Source organism: Drosophila eugracilis, unplaced genomic scaffold, assembly GCF_018153835.1.
Source record: "Drosophila eugracilis isolate 14026-0451.02 unplaced genomic scaffold, ASM1815383v1 contig_1825, whole genome shotgun sequence".
Classification (NCBI taxonomy): domain Eukaryota; kingdom Metazoa; phylum Arthropoda; class Insecta; order Diptera; family Drosophilidae; genus Drosophila; species Drosophila eugracilis.
The window spans coordinates 459,247-475,245 of record NW_024572672.1 but is presented as its reverse complement, the minus strand read 5'-3'; the positions used below and the strand labels follow the sequence as shown (position 1 = coordinate 475,245).

At 42.7% G+C, this 15,999-nt stretch overlaps 1 protein-coding gene and 1 long non-coding RNA gene across 16 annotated transcripts in view; both read left to right on the top strand.

Moving 5' to 3' along the window:
* Window positions 1-1,368: 1,368 nt before the first annotated feature.
* LOC121529744 lies at window positions 1,369-6,655 on the top strand. Its single transcript, XR_005993628.1, has 2 exons — window positions 1,369-1,846; window positions 5,213-6,655. It is a non-coding gene; the product is annotated as an uncharacterized LOC121529744 (long non-coding RNA).
* A 35-nt stretch (window positions 6,656-6,690) lies between these two features.
* Window positions 6,691-15,999, top strand: part of LOC108108274 (gamma-aminobutyric acid receptor subunit beta) — a 28,272-nt gene continuing 18,963 nt past the window's right edge. For 8 of the 15 annotated variants that reach the window (XM_017216272.2, XM_017216269.2, XM_017216265.2 and 5 more), the window contains exons 1-3: window positions 6,691-7,038; window positions 13,266-13,363; window positions 13,642-13,709. In XM_017216272.2, coding sequence (XP_017071761.1) covers window positions 6,899-7,038; window positions 13,266-13,363; window positions 13,642-13,709 — 306 coding nt within the window. In that variant the 5' untranslated portion in view covers window positions 6,691-6,898. Of the gene's footprint in view, window positions 7,039-13,265; window positions 13,364-13,641; window positions 13,710-15,624; window positions 15,693-15,999 lie in introns of all 15 variants that reach the window. The other 7 variants (XM_041817675.1, XM_017216266.2, XM_017216262.2 and 4 more) reach the window with 1 other exon arrangement.

The following is a 15,999-nucleotide window of genomic DNA, read 5'->3' as shown; positions in this document are numbered from 1 at the left end:
TGACACTGCCTCAGCCTTGCCACACACATACATCTATACCAACAAATACATACATACGTGTATAAAGCCCAGATTCCACATACACACACGTGCCGAAAGCGGAAAAGCGGAAGAGCGGAAAAGCGCTGCGTGGCATTTCATTTTCATAAATTTTGGGACCGCCACAGCGACAAATGACAACGGCAGACTCAATCAATTTGCGCCCTTCGAGGGCACAGAGAGAGGTCCGAGGGGCAGGGCAAGTTCGGGAGGCGTTAGTACGGTTAGTAGGTTTTTCGCTGTGTATATGTGTGTGTCTGCGGCTTACCCATATTGCTTTACGTGCCAAAATTTATGCTTATTAAAAAAAATCAGCAGTGCGCATCAAAAAGTCAACTTGGTTGACATCGCCGGGCAAAAGGACTCGCTAGCAGCCTCCCACATCGTTGTCCTGTGGCCACAAAATGGCCGCCTGGATGTCCATTTGCCAACCGGTTTTGTGTGCTAACTCTCTGTGTATATAGCATGTAGCATGTGAGGTCGGGGCCCCCCCCCGAACGGAAATGTATTTAATGGCTGGCGATATATATTTTAAAAGCCATTACTGCATATGACAGCGGGAGATACATTGGGATTGCGGATAGCGCGACATTTAAATCTTTTATTCGGATAGGGCTTTAATCATTAATTGGCCAAGGGAGAGAAAAACCTAAAGATCTATTAACCCTTTAAGAGATTTGATTATGTAAAGATGGGTGGAAAGTCATTTATTGATCTTAAAAGTGATTTATTGAATGAATTTCTGTTTGAAAAACAAAATAAATAAGCAATGTTATTACCTATTTTATCTCCTATAATTTATTTTCTTAAATACAATAAACATAAATCCTGCTGAGCTGCCTGATTGCCATTAAAAAGGCTTCAAAAAATTAGCAATTACAAGACGATTTAATTAACGCTGAGCTCGCGATGGGATTATAATTGAATATTTCAATAAGACCGGATTACACTTGCCAAACATCAAGTTCAATTTCAGGCTAAAATGAAGTTTGCCCAGTCAAAATTTGCTCAGTCATGGGCAAACAGATTTGCCCATCAACTGCATTACGCATACGCCATGAGATCCAGCCACTAGTCACTGCACTCTATGCAAACCAGCCCTGTGCATCCAGCTCAGCCCTCGTATGTTACTACTAATACAGTGCTTTGCCCACCAGTAAGTATGTGTGTGTGTGTGTGTGTTTCTAAGGGTATTTGTGTGTGTGTATGGGTGGATGGGATGTGCGTGTGTGTGTGTGTACTTGTATCCTGACGATTTAGCTGATTTATGTTGATTTGTGTGCGAGAAAGTTGGCAGTGGGAGGCAAAACGATTCCCGGTTGTACACAAAGCGCACACACACACACAGCGAAACAGTTGCGTGTGCTTAAAGCCTGCACCAACAACAATCTGCACATGTATATATGTATGTATGTATGTGTGTATAAATATATACATACATATATAGGCTATGGCTACAGGAGCAAGGCAACCAACTGAGACCTACAACAACTGTGCCAGCAGTGCGATGCCGAGAAAGCTCTCCACTCGAAACGCGAAATGCGAAAACCAAGCCGAGAGAATCCTAACGGCGGTCGTCGTGTCCCTTCGGCTGTATTCGGTAAACCGGTCGCACCCAGAATTTTCGCGGCTTCGTGATGTAAGTGCCACTGTGCCAGTCGGTCTCGGTCTCCGCAAAAAAATCAAACACGCCCGAGCTGAGTCCGTGAGCGAGTTGAGTCGAGTCGAGTCGAGTCGTTAACGCCGAGCGGATACAATTTTGTTAAAAAAAAGCCCAGGCATAGATACATTTTCCACCTCTTTGTTGGTAACCAAAGCAAAAAAATAAATCCAAATTCCCTAAAAATTCAACAATCTAGTGGACTAGATATAAAAATGAAAACACCAAGTCAAACGCATTTTTGGCAAATGTCGCGAAAAAAAAAGGCGTAACTGCTGCAGTATTTGTGTAGGGAGAGCGCGAGTGTACGTGTGTTAGTGTGCTGGAAAAATCAAAGCACACACCAAAAAGAAAATCGCGAGAGAAAACTGCTGGATATATTTGTAAAATTCAACCGATTGCGATTACGATTACGATTACGATTTATGCAGATAAATTATAAAAATTATAATTAAGTAAATTAGTGCAAAGGCAAACTCGGGAATCAAATCAGTCGGCTGTGAAAGGAAAACCAAAAACTTGAACCACCAACACGCACGTACGCACTAACACACACACACAGTCACAGTCACACTCATATAAAATTTGGCCGAGTTTGGCACACACACACACACACACACACACATACGGGCACACGCAAAGTCAAAGAAAAAAGCAGTAAATAAATACAAAAGGCAACGGCAAAAAGGAGTCTGTTCCTTCTGCTGCTGCAACGTGTGGTATGTATGTGTGTATTGGTGTATCTGAGCATGTGTGGGTGAGCGAATTTCGTAGACATCTATGTATGTGTGTGTGTGTGTATATTCGCTTGTTTGCTTGTGGTAGGCACTCTGCCATGGTCTTCGTGAGCTTCATCGTCTTGGCAGCTGCTCCTCCTCCGACCACCTTACGCCCCCCCTAGCCACTCCCCCTTTTGCACGCCCTTTGCTTTGTTTAATTTTCAAGCAAATTGTTGGGGCGGCCTCGTTGATTAGCCCCAAGGAGGAGGCGGCCTAGCCCGCATATGCTTTTAATTGCCAAAAACGTGCCCAGCCACACATCAACAGGGCGTCAGAGTGGGACGGCGTTAGATGAGTGAATGAGAGAGGGCACAGGCTGCTGCTGCTGCTGCTGCTGCTGCTCCTCCCTGCTTCTCTACTCTGATGATGACAGCGGCCACGAGGTTAATGGCTTAAAGTCTTAGCCGATTCCAGCCCTGCACATGAATATTTGAATGGCAGTTGACTATGAAATCTGCCACTCGTCTCCGTTAAAAACACAGAGAAAAAAGTTTGGGAATCTTTGAAAAATGAAAATCTTTATTGCTCTTTGCAAGAAATGATTAAAAGATTTGCTGATATAGAAAAACCAGTTAATAGCTTTAAATATTTAGCAAAAATTAACAAATTTTTAAGATATCTAGAAACTTATATTTATTTGGCAAACCCATAAATTTTTTCTTTCTGTGGACTTTTTGCTCAATTTGTTTCAGTTTTATGAATAGTATAGCACAGTTTTGGGAGCACTCAAGGATCCATAATTTCCATTCCTGATGAAAGCCGAAATTTTACATTTATTGAGCAGTTTGGGCTAACGAACTGAAGACCTCTAGTTTTATTGGCGGATACTTAATCAGTTTTTAGGAAAGTATTTTTGCCAAAAGAGCCAAAAAGGGGTGGCATTGCCCATGAAAACGTGGCCTGTAAAATCGGATTAAGTAATTAGAAAGTTGCCAGCGCATTAAGTATGCAAGTTCAAGTTAGGGACTGCATATTTAAAAGCCCTGTTGTGGGCCATCAAATATGTAGAAGAGCACAAAACAAAAAAAACGAAAACGAAACGGAGGCAGCGGAAGGAGGTAAAACTCATTAATAACTGTCGTCGTTTCGTATACAATATGAAAGTATTTATGCAAGCCAAACAAAAGCGGTTTCTTTTTTTTTGTTCTTGTTGTTTTTGTTAAAAAGAAAACATCGACGGGGGCACGGCATAAATTTGCCAAGCTGCAAGTGAAATGTAAAATGTCGAATGTGAGCCCCGCCACACACACGCAACTCTTGCCATTTTAATTAATGTCAAACTCTTATCATTGAATATAAACTATGCACACACACACACACACAGAGGAATGAGTGGTTCACATATGCATATGGAATTTACATACCAGCTTGCTTTTCTTTGTCAAGTTGAACAGGCTGAAGGAAACAATGCTCAGTAGACCCCAACCCCCAACCCCACAACCACGAACCACTTCTTCGTTGCCTTGACAAATCCTTTCTTTTTTTTTTTTTTTTTTGTTCTCGGTTTGCCGCAAAAAGCAATCAAAGCAAAAGGAGGCACAAGAAAATTCCCAGGAAAACGCATGCTTACCAATTAACGAGATATGTGCGAATGTGCAAGAAAGCGCGAGAAATTTAGCAAGAGGACAAAAACCCCGAAGAGCGAAGCCCACAAAAAGTGGCATACAAATCAAATGTGCTTAGGGTAAAAAAACACATGCGAAAAAATTTATAAAAACAAAAAACCAATACAAAGGCAGGCCACACACAAGCACACACACACACATAGCTAGATGATAGACTAAGTTTGAGGAGGAGCAAAGGGGGAAAAGGAGGCCTTTGGAGCCAAGTAGCAAGCGTTTATGCTAAACAGAGTGTAACTGCCGGGGTTGCCAAAGCTGAGAGTGCACGGTGACATTTCTGCAAAAAGCCCAAAAGGATAACAACAAGGCAACACCAGAGCACACAAAAGGAGCCAGCCGAACTACACACACACACACACATAGAAGTCCTGACAGCGAGCAGAGGGCTCTCTCTGGCTCTTTGCAGAAAGTGTAGCACACTTTCTCGGGCTCAGGCTCGTGCTATTTTTGGCCGACTCTCTGGCTTTCTCTCCCTCTCTCAGTCTCTCGTCCTGCAAAGGCTGCTCGGCTCCAAGCTGGCCAACTGACTGCTAGCCAACTGGCTGTCCTGCCAAACGGTTTTCAAACGCTCAGCTGAGAAAATGTAACGGACGAACGCGGCTGGCAAAACTCACAGACGGTACAAGAGAACCAGAAAAAAAAGGGACTCCACAAGAAACGGCAACTCGACAAAATCTATACAAAAGTGTCTGCCACGACTGTGTGCGAGTATGGCTGTGTGTGTGTGTGTGTGCTTCTGAGTGAATGCTTATGTATGCGTGTATAAATTAGTTTTGGGTGTGTGAGTGTAAGGATGTTCTTTAGCAATAGCGTGAAATTTTCAAGTAAAACGCGACGCGCCCTGATTCCCGTTTTTTGTACTAAACTGAAAAGAAAAAATGAATTATTAAAAAGCAAATTTAAAATATTAGAAACTGGAAATCTAAAATTAAACCAAAAAAGTGAATTAAAAACTGAATCGGAGTGAAAAAATATTAAAATTAAACGTATAAAATATGAAAAAAATTATAAATAAATCATAAAAAGTTAAAACTACTAATCTGACCCGCATTTGTGAAACAAAATTAAAAAATTTATATTAATTTTACATTATTTATTTGAAAACCTTTCAGTGTTAAAGTCAAAGAACTAAGATAAGACTTTCAGATCTAGCAAATATGTCCCATAGTTCCCCGAGAAGCGTAGCCACAGCTGTAACCACTTAACAAACAATGCCAAAAGTTAAGGCGAAACGAAGCTCTAGCAATCGAAACCAATAAAATGAACACCGTCGCCTGCAACACCAACATCAACATCGGTCACTTCGAGCAGGTTGCAGGCACTCAAAGGACAATTATAGCTGGAATAACATCAAACCGTAACGGAACATCCACAACGATATTGAACGAGCGATGAGATGGAGCGTCCGTTGGGATGACGAACTCAGAAACTCAGTAAGGTAGCTGCAACTGAAACTGAAACTGAAACTGAAACTGAAACCACAGCGGAATCCGACGGAATTTAGTGGCGACAAATATAGAAAATCTCTGAAATTTAAAACCCCAAAAACAAAAACCAAAAAAAAACAAAGAAGAAAAACCAAAGAAAAAAAACGCAAACGGCAGAGGCAGAGCCATGAACAGTGCGGATATTTTGTAATTATTAATGAGCGCATAGAGCGGGGCAGTGTGAGCGGGGTGTAGCAGCGCAGAACAGAGCGATACGTAGCGGGATATCACGATGTACACTCTGCTGGAGCTCCACTAACACACTGACACACACACACACACAGACACTCACTCCCAGGCCCAGGACCCCCAATCCCGACAGAATCCCCACAGGACAGAACAGGACGACGGAGAAAGGCAGGAAGGAAAGGCAACGAAAGGCTCAATTTCAAGGAATTTGCAAAGCGCTCGCACACAAACTCACTAACCCACACACACACACACAGACACACACATGAGCGGGCATCTCTCTCGTCAGAATAGAAGTAATTAAAAGTAAATAAAGAGGAGGCAAAAGAAAACCAAAAAAAAAAAAAAAGAAGTCCCTAAGAGCGTCGCTGAAACGCTGGAAAGGCAGGAAGTAACCTGATTACGGGCAGAGCAGAAAAAGCGGCAGCAGCAGCAGCAGCAGCAATTAATGCCGCAGGAGGAAGAAATCGGAACCAAAACCAGTTGCCGAGGAAGCGCATCAGGATCTGTTGCCACTGGCCTGAGCTCGACTCGATCTCCCATCAGGACGCGGACCGGCGTGAATTGGAGAAAGGAACGGCGGCGGAGAAAGAAGTCTCCAAAGGGAACCACTCTTTCTCTCTCTATCTATCTCTCTCTCTCTCTCTCTAAGCACACCCACTCAACCATACACATGCACTGAAGTACTGACTGAATGCCTCGCTGCCTAAACAACCAACTAACTCACTGACTGAGAGACTTCAACAAGCGGAGAAGTACGGAGAAAGCCCTGGACTAGAAGCGCAAGTAGCCGAGCGAAAACGGGGGAAACCAGCTAGCAACTAAACTAAAGGAGCAACCTTGACTAATAACTGCAACAGCAAGAACAACAACAACAACTACAACTTACTTTATACGCAACTAAAAACAAAAAAAAAGAAAAGAAAAGAAAAACCTAAAAAACAAGCAACCAAAAAGAAAAACAAAAAACAAAAAAAAGAAAACTTCAATTTTTAATGCAAAACTACGAAAAGGCACGACAGCCATTTTAAATAAGCAACTTTCGCACCCTCCCGAAAAATTTCAACTTCCAACACCCGAAAAAAGCAAACAAACAAACAAACACACAAACACAGCACCACCATGAGTGATTCAAGAATGGACAAGTTGGCCCGGATGGCGCCCCTGCCCCGCACACCGCTGCTGACCATCTGGCTGGCCATCAACATGGCCCTGATCGCCCAGGAAACGGGCCACAAACGGATCCACACAGTACAAGCGGCGTAAGTATCATTCAGTCTATATAATTATGCGAAATCATCAGTAGCAGTAGCAGAGTGGTAGGGAGTAGGTTGGTAGTAGGTAGGTGTATGCCATACTCAATGGCATTTACTCAATTAGTGACATTTACAACTATCAATTAGGCTAATAACATCATAGAGGGCCGAGCTCGCCTCTAATTCGCATTAAATTATGGCCAAATAATGGTTAGCATGGTCGCATGGTACCTCCCACTTTTTCGGAACTTTCCGAGCGAAACAAAAGGAGCAACTATAGTTGGGCGGCTGGCAGGCAGGCTGGCAGGCAGGCAGTTATAATAACAATAAATTTGTTTTCGCTCCTGACACTTTGCTGCAGTGACCAACCAGCCAGTCAGCCCCCAGGCGACAGGTGCGTGCTATACGAGTGTTTTTTTTTTTTTGGTTTTTACCGCCCAACGTGGGGCCCATAATTCATGGTAATTTATGATTATTCAAATCATTTTGCTGCAAAATGCGCTCAAAACTTTTCGGCCTCGGCGCTAATTAGGCTGAATGACAGCCAGCTTGACCTGGCAGTGAATAAATGTTGAGCTACTCGACAGTTTTGACTAAGTGCAGGCCATTTATTAGGCCACCCGTCCGTTGGAGTCGCAGTCGGAGTGACCGTATCTACATCGTCATTGTCACATTTGCATGTGGCAGTCATTAAAATGGCAGGCAGCGACTGAAAAATGACAACTGCCACTCGATGGTCTTGTAATTACTCACCCGTCACACGTCCGCGGGGGCAATGTTTATGTTTGTTTTTGGAAACCCTTGTGCAAGGATTCGACCACTGGCACTGGCAAATATATATCCCCCTCTCTTCACGCTGTGTATCTCCCACCTCAACTGACAGTTGTCAGCTGTCAGCGCTGAACCAATACACCCGCTGTTACCCTGGGGAGATCCACATGGGCCAACAACATCCAACACCCACCGCAACCGCATACAACACATTCATTCGGACAACGCAAAGAAATTGCCGCAATTGTGGCATTAGTTGTCAGCTACTGTGGCGTTCTGTCAACTTAATCACACAAATTATGCAGAGCCGGAGCTCTGCTTGGTACTGCCTGTCGTTCTCGTTCTCGTTTCGTTTTTTTTTTTCTCCTTTTTGGGTTAGCGCTCATTAGTAAATATTTAGGCTCTACACTGAGCCACAAACATTTGCATAACATGGCAACCTGGCAAATTAGGCAAATCAAATGGGTGGCTATGAGGACTCCAAATCCTGAATCCGAATCCGAAACAGAAACCGAATCCGAATGCGACAACGACAACGAGAACGACTACGAGTAAGGCAACGACACATCGAGCGACTCTGAGTACAAATGCACGTTTAAGGATTACAAGATCGCGTGCTGGGCACGCAGACGAGGACACGGAGATACACGCGACGTGGCATGATGTGGCTTATACTCGTTGTATAGCGTAACAAGAAGTCCAAAATCGAAAATGTCGTGGCGTTAAGAGAGACGGCAAAAGTCAAGCGACTCCAAGCCACAGCTGTGTCGTTTATTTGGGCCAAAAAGGCAACAGCAATGGCAACGACAACGGCAAAGGCAACAGCAACAGCAAAGGCAAAGGCAATGGCAAAAGGCACATTCAACGGAGCAAAGTTTACGCTACTTTTTCATGCAACATTGCACAGGCGCCGCCACAAAGTATGCAACACAAAATGACAGGCTTGCCGAGTCAAAGTCCCAGGGCCTTCCTAGCCTCAATCCCAGTTTCAGCCAACCCAGGCCCATTCCCATGCCCTGGCCCAGGCCCAGACCCAGGCAAAAGGTTAAAGGCCAGAGCGACACAGTTTGCTCACTTTACACGCTGCCACTTCCTGTGCGGCATGGGCTGCTGGGTTTGCTGGGTAGCTGCTGAGACCGCCCCCCGTTGGGTATCCCGTTGTGCTCCACTTGCCACACAAGTGCCCACTTCACTGGGAATTTATTGATAGCAGATAATGCCAAAGTGGCAGCGACAAAAGCAAAGACCACCCGGGTTCGCGTCCAACAAGGAGACTGCCTGGCTGCCTCACTGCCTGTCGTTCGGCCCCACTATTTGAGTTACCCAGCTGCATCACTCGGGGGCAGGCAGCGTCAACAGCTCGCCGTCGAGTGTCATTGAGCGTAAATTGTTGTTCCTTCACATTTTGAGTATGATTGAAAATATCTACAAACGGCTGGTAGTCAGGCAGCGTGGCAGCCTGGCAGCCTGGCAGCTCGGCAGGCCAGCCTCCTCTTTTTCCCATCTAACTGTCTCTGTGTGTGTGTGTGTGTGTGTGTGCGAGCTTGTGTTTTGCCAATCGCCATTCCACTTCTGCCTCCATCTGCTTTTCAAATATTTAATAAAGCCCCGACAAGGCAGGTCTAATTTTTTTCACATTTGCCCCGGCAAATACAATTCGAGCGGGCAACTATTTTTATTGGCCCCGCCTGGAGGCGAGAGATATCCGCGCCTTAGCCATCGCCACCGCCATCGCCATCGCCTGCTAGCCAGCCAGCCAGCCTTCTGTTCATTTTGCAAAATGTCAAGGACTCGGCAATGCAATTCAATTTTTTATGCATTTACCTCACCTCGCCTGCTCAGCTGGCGAATAAGTTCGAATTTGGTATGGGGATTGAGTTTAATTTAATCAAAAGGCCAAACGATCTCTCCCAGCAACCAGAGTGCAAGTTCTAAGAAAAATCGAATGTCTCTATTATACTTGCATCTAAACGGAATGGAAGGCTTTTGTCTGCAAGTGTCAACATGTTCTTATGCAATTTTCTTAATAAAACTACCAAATTTATGGTAGACGCTTACTGATATTAAAACGCCTTTGAGTTCCAAGTGCCATTAGAAGCACCTTTGATCGTAACGTATTAAATATAAGAGCCAAACCCAAACTGTGACCCATTTGTGGGGATACTTTAGCTATTCCCAGTGTGTCTGAAATTGGCTTTAACAAGTCCATAAAGAGGGGCGTGGCCCAACTTGCCCCCACCCCCACTGCTGGGCTAGCTCATAATAGTTAATGTTTCCATGTCCGAGCGGCTTTCCTGTGTGTCCCGGGAGCTGGCTGCCCACTGGCTTCTGCCTGCTGGCTTATTAAGCGGATGTGTTTATTTTTAGCGACTGTCAGGCGGCTGTCAGGCATCAAGTTATCACTTTATTAAAAAACGCTTACTCACACTCGGCCCAAAGGAAAGAAAAAGTGGAGGCTGTGAATCTGGAGGCTGGAGACTGGGGCGACCCATAGCCCATTTGCCCGAGTACTTTACTGCGCAGCAGAAAGGCCTAAACCAACTTTTGCTTATCTCGGCGTAGGCGTTTGCCTCAGTCCCAGCAGCTGTCAGGAGGAAAAAGTCCTGGATGGAGAATAGGGAAATGGAAAATGTAAGAGAGATGGAGATGGGCAAGAACGGAGACAGCGCGGAGATGAAGACAAAGACTACGAAAACGCTAAAAGAAAGATAATATTTGCTAGTAGTTTTCGCATTTCCGCTTTGTTTTAACGTTTCACTTGAATTTATGCAATGGCGCGTGTCCAACGCAGCGTATACGTAATGGCTGGCACTCAAAGTGCCACTAAAAACGACAGCGACAGCGAGAACGACAACAAACAATAACGACAATATTTCCCACAGCTTTCCTCACACACACTTTCACACTGACCAGCCACACCCACCCACATACACATACATATATAGAGAGATATATATATATACATATATACCTTCATATATATATATATATATATATATATATATATGGCAAACGTGCAGTGCCTCAAGATAAGGCAACAAACTGTGGCCAGCGATAAGATGGCGTGGCACTTGAGGCGACACGTTTTGGGCTTGGCTGTCGTGCGCATGACTTTGCATTTTGGTTTTGTTACAGTTACGGTTTTGGTTCTGGTTTTTGGTCCTGTTCCCCTGCCCAACTGGCCCATCTGCTTCCCGCAGTTGTTGCTCCTTTATTGCTGTTTTCGTTACCCAAGTCACTCTGCCATCCTGAGAGCTGGATGGAAAAACTCAAATTGTTACCCACTTACGTGCAGGCAGCTAATTGCAAGCCGAACAAATGTGCACTTACACAGGGAAAATGCATCGGCAATTGGGTAATTTTTCTAGCATGAATATTTAAGAACTCCTATTGACTTTTATTAGAGAAAGTTCCAAAAAAACTATAAAAGTTCCTAACAAAAGGAAAGCCATAAGTTTTTTTAGGGATTTTAGAGCTTTGAGTTTACTAGTTTATCTTCCTGTGTAGTCGAACGTACGGCAGCACTTCTGGCAACTCGAGACGGCGTTCTTCTCGTATTTTTGTGCTCTTTAGTTGCCCTCGATCAATAGGCAAATATTTGACGCCTCAAGTACGACCTATTGACATTTTCTAGTGCACTTAACGACAAGCATGCCACACACACACACATATACACACTAACACATCTATATAGCAACTGGGGCTGCATAAATTATTTGACAATACGTCGGGCATAATATTAGTTTCACTTAGCCGTGGCAGGAGCACATTTGCATATTACGTATACGCCACGTTCCGCCTTGGGAGCGGCATAAGCGGAGCAATCGGAAAGTTTTTGGCGCGTCCTTCAAGTAATTTTTATTGCAGGCTGTCAAAAACTTATTGACAGCACCTGCCAGCAAAAGTAGCAGCAGTGCATAAATTAAACTTTAATGGCTAGCGCGGAGAGAGGCGGAAAGTGTTGGAAGCCCCTAACCGTAGCCCATAGCCCGTAACCCGAAACCTCTTAACCCTTAACAATGAACATTGCGCATACGCAGCATTGTACTGGCAAACCTAAAACCCACAAACACACACACACACACACATACAAACCCAATCAAAAACTCAAATCAAATAGCAATCAAAACTTTTTCATTATCAACATCAGACAAGAGGCCCAAAATATAAAACCGCACAGAATGAGAAGTACGAGGCAGTGCGGGCGCTGGTATTTTCATACATATTTATAAATAGGCTGCCATTTTTGCCGTCGGCTTTCGCTTTGATGCCCACGCTGCGTATACACAATGGCCCGCCATTGACTTGGGTTAAAGCTCAAGCGAAGCCAGAGAGGAAATCAGGGAACAGTGGCGAGAGTAAGAGGAAGGGAGAGTGGCGAGCGGCGAGCGGCGAGAGAATGTGGGCCACCACGGCACACGCCCAGGCTTGATTACAAAAATTATAGCCGACTTTTGTGAGCTGCAAAATTAAAATCCCATCAAATCAGCAAATCAGCCACAACAATTGACTTGCCAATGTGCAAATTGAGCAAAATACTTAGACATACATAAATATATATACAATATTATCCCGATACGAATGAAAGGCAAACAGGATATATGAAATCCAAAAAGAGACACTGAGCTACGGATAACGCGCAGGCGCACATCGAGAGACAAAAGTCGCTTTTCTGTTTATTTGCAGGCGCAACTTTTATTAAATTGTGATTTTGCTCACCAGCAAGAACACACACACACATTGCTCTGGGGGGAAACCCTGGATCCTGAGACCTGAGTTCCAAGTCCTGAGACCGGAGACCAGAGACCAGAGACCCGAGAGCTGTGTATCCAATGGCTTTCGCAGAGTTGGAATAACAACAAACGCGCTTTAATAGCACAGTTTAGCGTAGAATAGACGCAAATAAACAGGCATTGAAGTGCCTAGGCGACTGGCAAACTGGCAACTGGCGTATGTTTGTGCCTTCATTGCCAGGCACATGCAATAAATATTACATACAAACGCTCGTGTTGTGGGGGCGCACTTGATGCCGCATAAAGCGAAAGTGGCACACCCACACAGAGTGCCACATGAACACTTAACCTGCAACGACCGCCGAGCGCAATGTCTGTGTCGACTGTCAGTCGCTTTTCCAGGAAACGATGAAACGTCCCATATGGAAATGATGCACAGCAACAAATGCCCCTCGAACGAATAGGCACTCGCCCTCATTTCAGTGATACCTAGAATATCAATAACTTTGTTAAATGTCTCAAAAAGAAAAAAAATACAATCTAAAATTGAAACAATTTCTTTTGATTCTGATTAAGTAAAACTTTGAAATCAAAAAACTTAACAAGCCCGACAAAGTTGAACTTTATTTCATTGCAAAAAACTTTCCACCACGTACTATATTCTTGCAAAACTTTTTTTTATACCCTGAAATCAAACTAATAAACTGAATCCTTGACTTCTTTTTGCAGAACTGGCGGTGGCAGCATGCTGGGTGACGTAAACATATCCGCTATACTCGACTCCTTTAGTGTTAGTTACGACAAAAGAGTAAGACCCAATTATGGTGGTAAGTAGACCAATATCCGGACACCCCATCTATCTAGCTACACTTACCCAGCTAAAAGAAAAAAAAAGAGAAAAAATCAAACCCAAAACGTAACGCGACTTGAACGAAACGCAAATGGGGGCACAGCCCGGTATACAATATATATATATAAGGTTGAGGCGCAGTAGGATCTGGGATATGAGATCCGAGAATTATTTAACACTAGACTCTAACCCTTTTATACCTAATCGTAAACGTAATTAGCTATGTAACACCTACTATAACATACGTGTTTGCAGGACCTCCTGTCGAAGTCGGAGTCACCATGTATGTGCTATCGATCAGCTCGCTCTCAGAAGTGAAAATGGTACAAACTAATTGAACTTTGTACCTTTCTATTATCGTTAAGCGCTCTCTCTCGCAATCTTAATCTTAACTTATCTATCTAACTCCTAACTCTATCTCTCTGTCTTTGGTCTTTGTTGTTGGAGTTTTCTTTCGAGTTTTTCATTTTGATTTACTCTACCACTTAAACGCATTAGTTTGTTGCTCTCTCTCACACTCTCACACACACACACCAGTCTTGATTTCCTGATTTTCATGGTACTTAAAAAAAAATGTTTCAACTGTTTTGCTTTGTATGAACTACTGTATCAGTATCATCTCTCTCTCTACGAACACACTCCTGTTTTATATAGATAGAACGATCTAATTATTTCTAACCGTTGACCAAAGTACACCAGTTGAAAGCGTTATTTGCGAATCTTACTCACACCCGTACCTATTGTGTTTCCTTCTCTCTTTATGTATGCTATGATTTCCTTATCAGTTACCCTTTTTTGGTACTAAATCTCTCAAATAAAACTCTAACTCTTCCGAATGTTTAGTTCGTTTTATAGCCGCTGTGTTTTAGTGTTCTTCTTTTTTGTTGTTCCAACAATTTCGCATTCATTTCCTGAAATGAATACTTTTAGCCAAGGTCTGTGTTAGGAGCTGACGAGCCATACGAAAAAAACCCAGAAGTCAGTTTCAGAAATGTTTAGGGCTTGCCACGATATTTTTCTCACACATCGTCAAATACATTGTAAACTAAATGTCAACTCTCGAATCCATCAAAATCAACGATTGGCAAAAGCTTTTTATGTTCCTTAAGCTCTACAAAATGACTTCCTTCTCTGCTCACCGTTACTTCTTCTTTTTTTTACCTCTGTGTGTGTTTGTGTATGTCTAATTGGCCAAGCACATCGAAATTACCCAGAAAATAACGTAAAGAAAATAAACCACACAAACACATACATATATATACAACCAATAAACAGCCACAATAAGAAACAATCCATCAACATTTCAACCCTTTCGGATCTCGAAAACCCCCCCCTCTCTCTCACACATACCAAGCAAAAATCCAAACTCTTGCCTCTCACTTCATGCGTATTGTTTTGTCTTCTACTTTTTTGTAGGCCCACTTAACTCATATCAAGCTTCAAGATTACTTTCATAATCTAACTGCTGCCAAATCGCAAATACCCACAAAATAAACCAAAAAAAAATCAAAAAAAATAAACCAAAATCTCTTTCCAAATAAGCAATGCAAACGAAAAAAAAAACGAAAATGGTGTGTGAATCCGCTATCCTATTCCAAAACCAAATAATCCAATAGTTTAAATAAATATTTATTTACTAGGCGCATTTGTTATTCAAATCCTATGTATTTTTTTTTTTCTGATTCGTTGAGCTACTGCAACTACTCTTTTTCGTATAGCTAAAAAAGAAGTACATACCGTATAAATATATACAATACATTAATGTGTACCTCGAGTAGTCAACTGATTTGGTTTTCATTCGGCGCGTGCAATGAACAGAGCAGCAAAAACATCAAACACAAATTTAGTTAGCCACCAAAACAAACAAATAGACAGACAAAAAATACAACAGCAAAGCAATGCACATCGCTTGCCAATTTAAGTGTTAACCGTACCTCTTATATATTTAATTTTGCTAATGGAAATTAAACCAGCACCCAAAAAAAGACGAGCCCAAGGAGAGGCGCACAAAAGTAGGCAGCGAAAAAAAAATGAGAAAAAAAATATGTCAACGTACTGCGTCCATTGTACCGCTGTGTGTGTGTTTCAGTTCTCATATTTTGGGTTTTAGCCACATCTAACATGAACAACAACAACTTAAAAACAAGAACTACAACAACAACAACAACAACTACAGTATAACCATACCAAAACGCAAAATGAAAATTCCATCAATCCGTGTGTGTGTATATGTTGCAGGTCCCCCTGTGGAGGTTGGCGTCACAATGTATGTCCTCAGTATCAGTTCGGTTTCGGAAGTTCTCATGGTACATACGTAAAAAAATATATGCCAAAAAAAATAAAAAAAATATAAAACAAAACAATACAATTTTCCACAAAAAACAAAACAAATGTTACTATTTTTTTTTTTTTGGTAAAAGCAAACAAAAAAAATTCATAAATCTACTCGTATACTTCTTAATTTCTCTCAGTCTCTATCCTCTTACCTGTAACTATCTCTCGCTCTCTCTCTCTCTATATCTCTGTCTCTATAAATATCTCTGTCTCTTTTACTATATGTTTATCGCTCTCCCTCTCAATCTATGTCTCTGTCTCTGTTGCTTAAAGCTCATT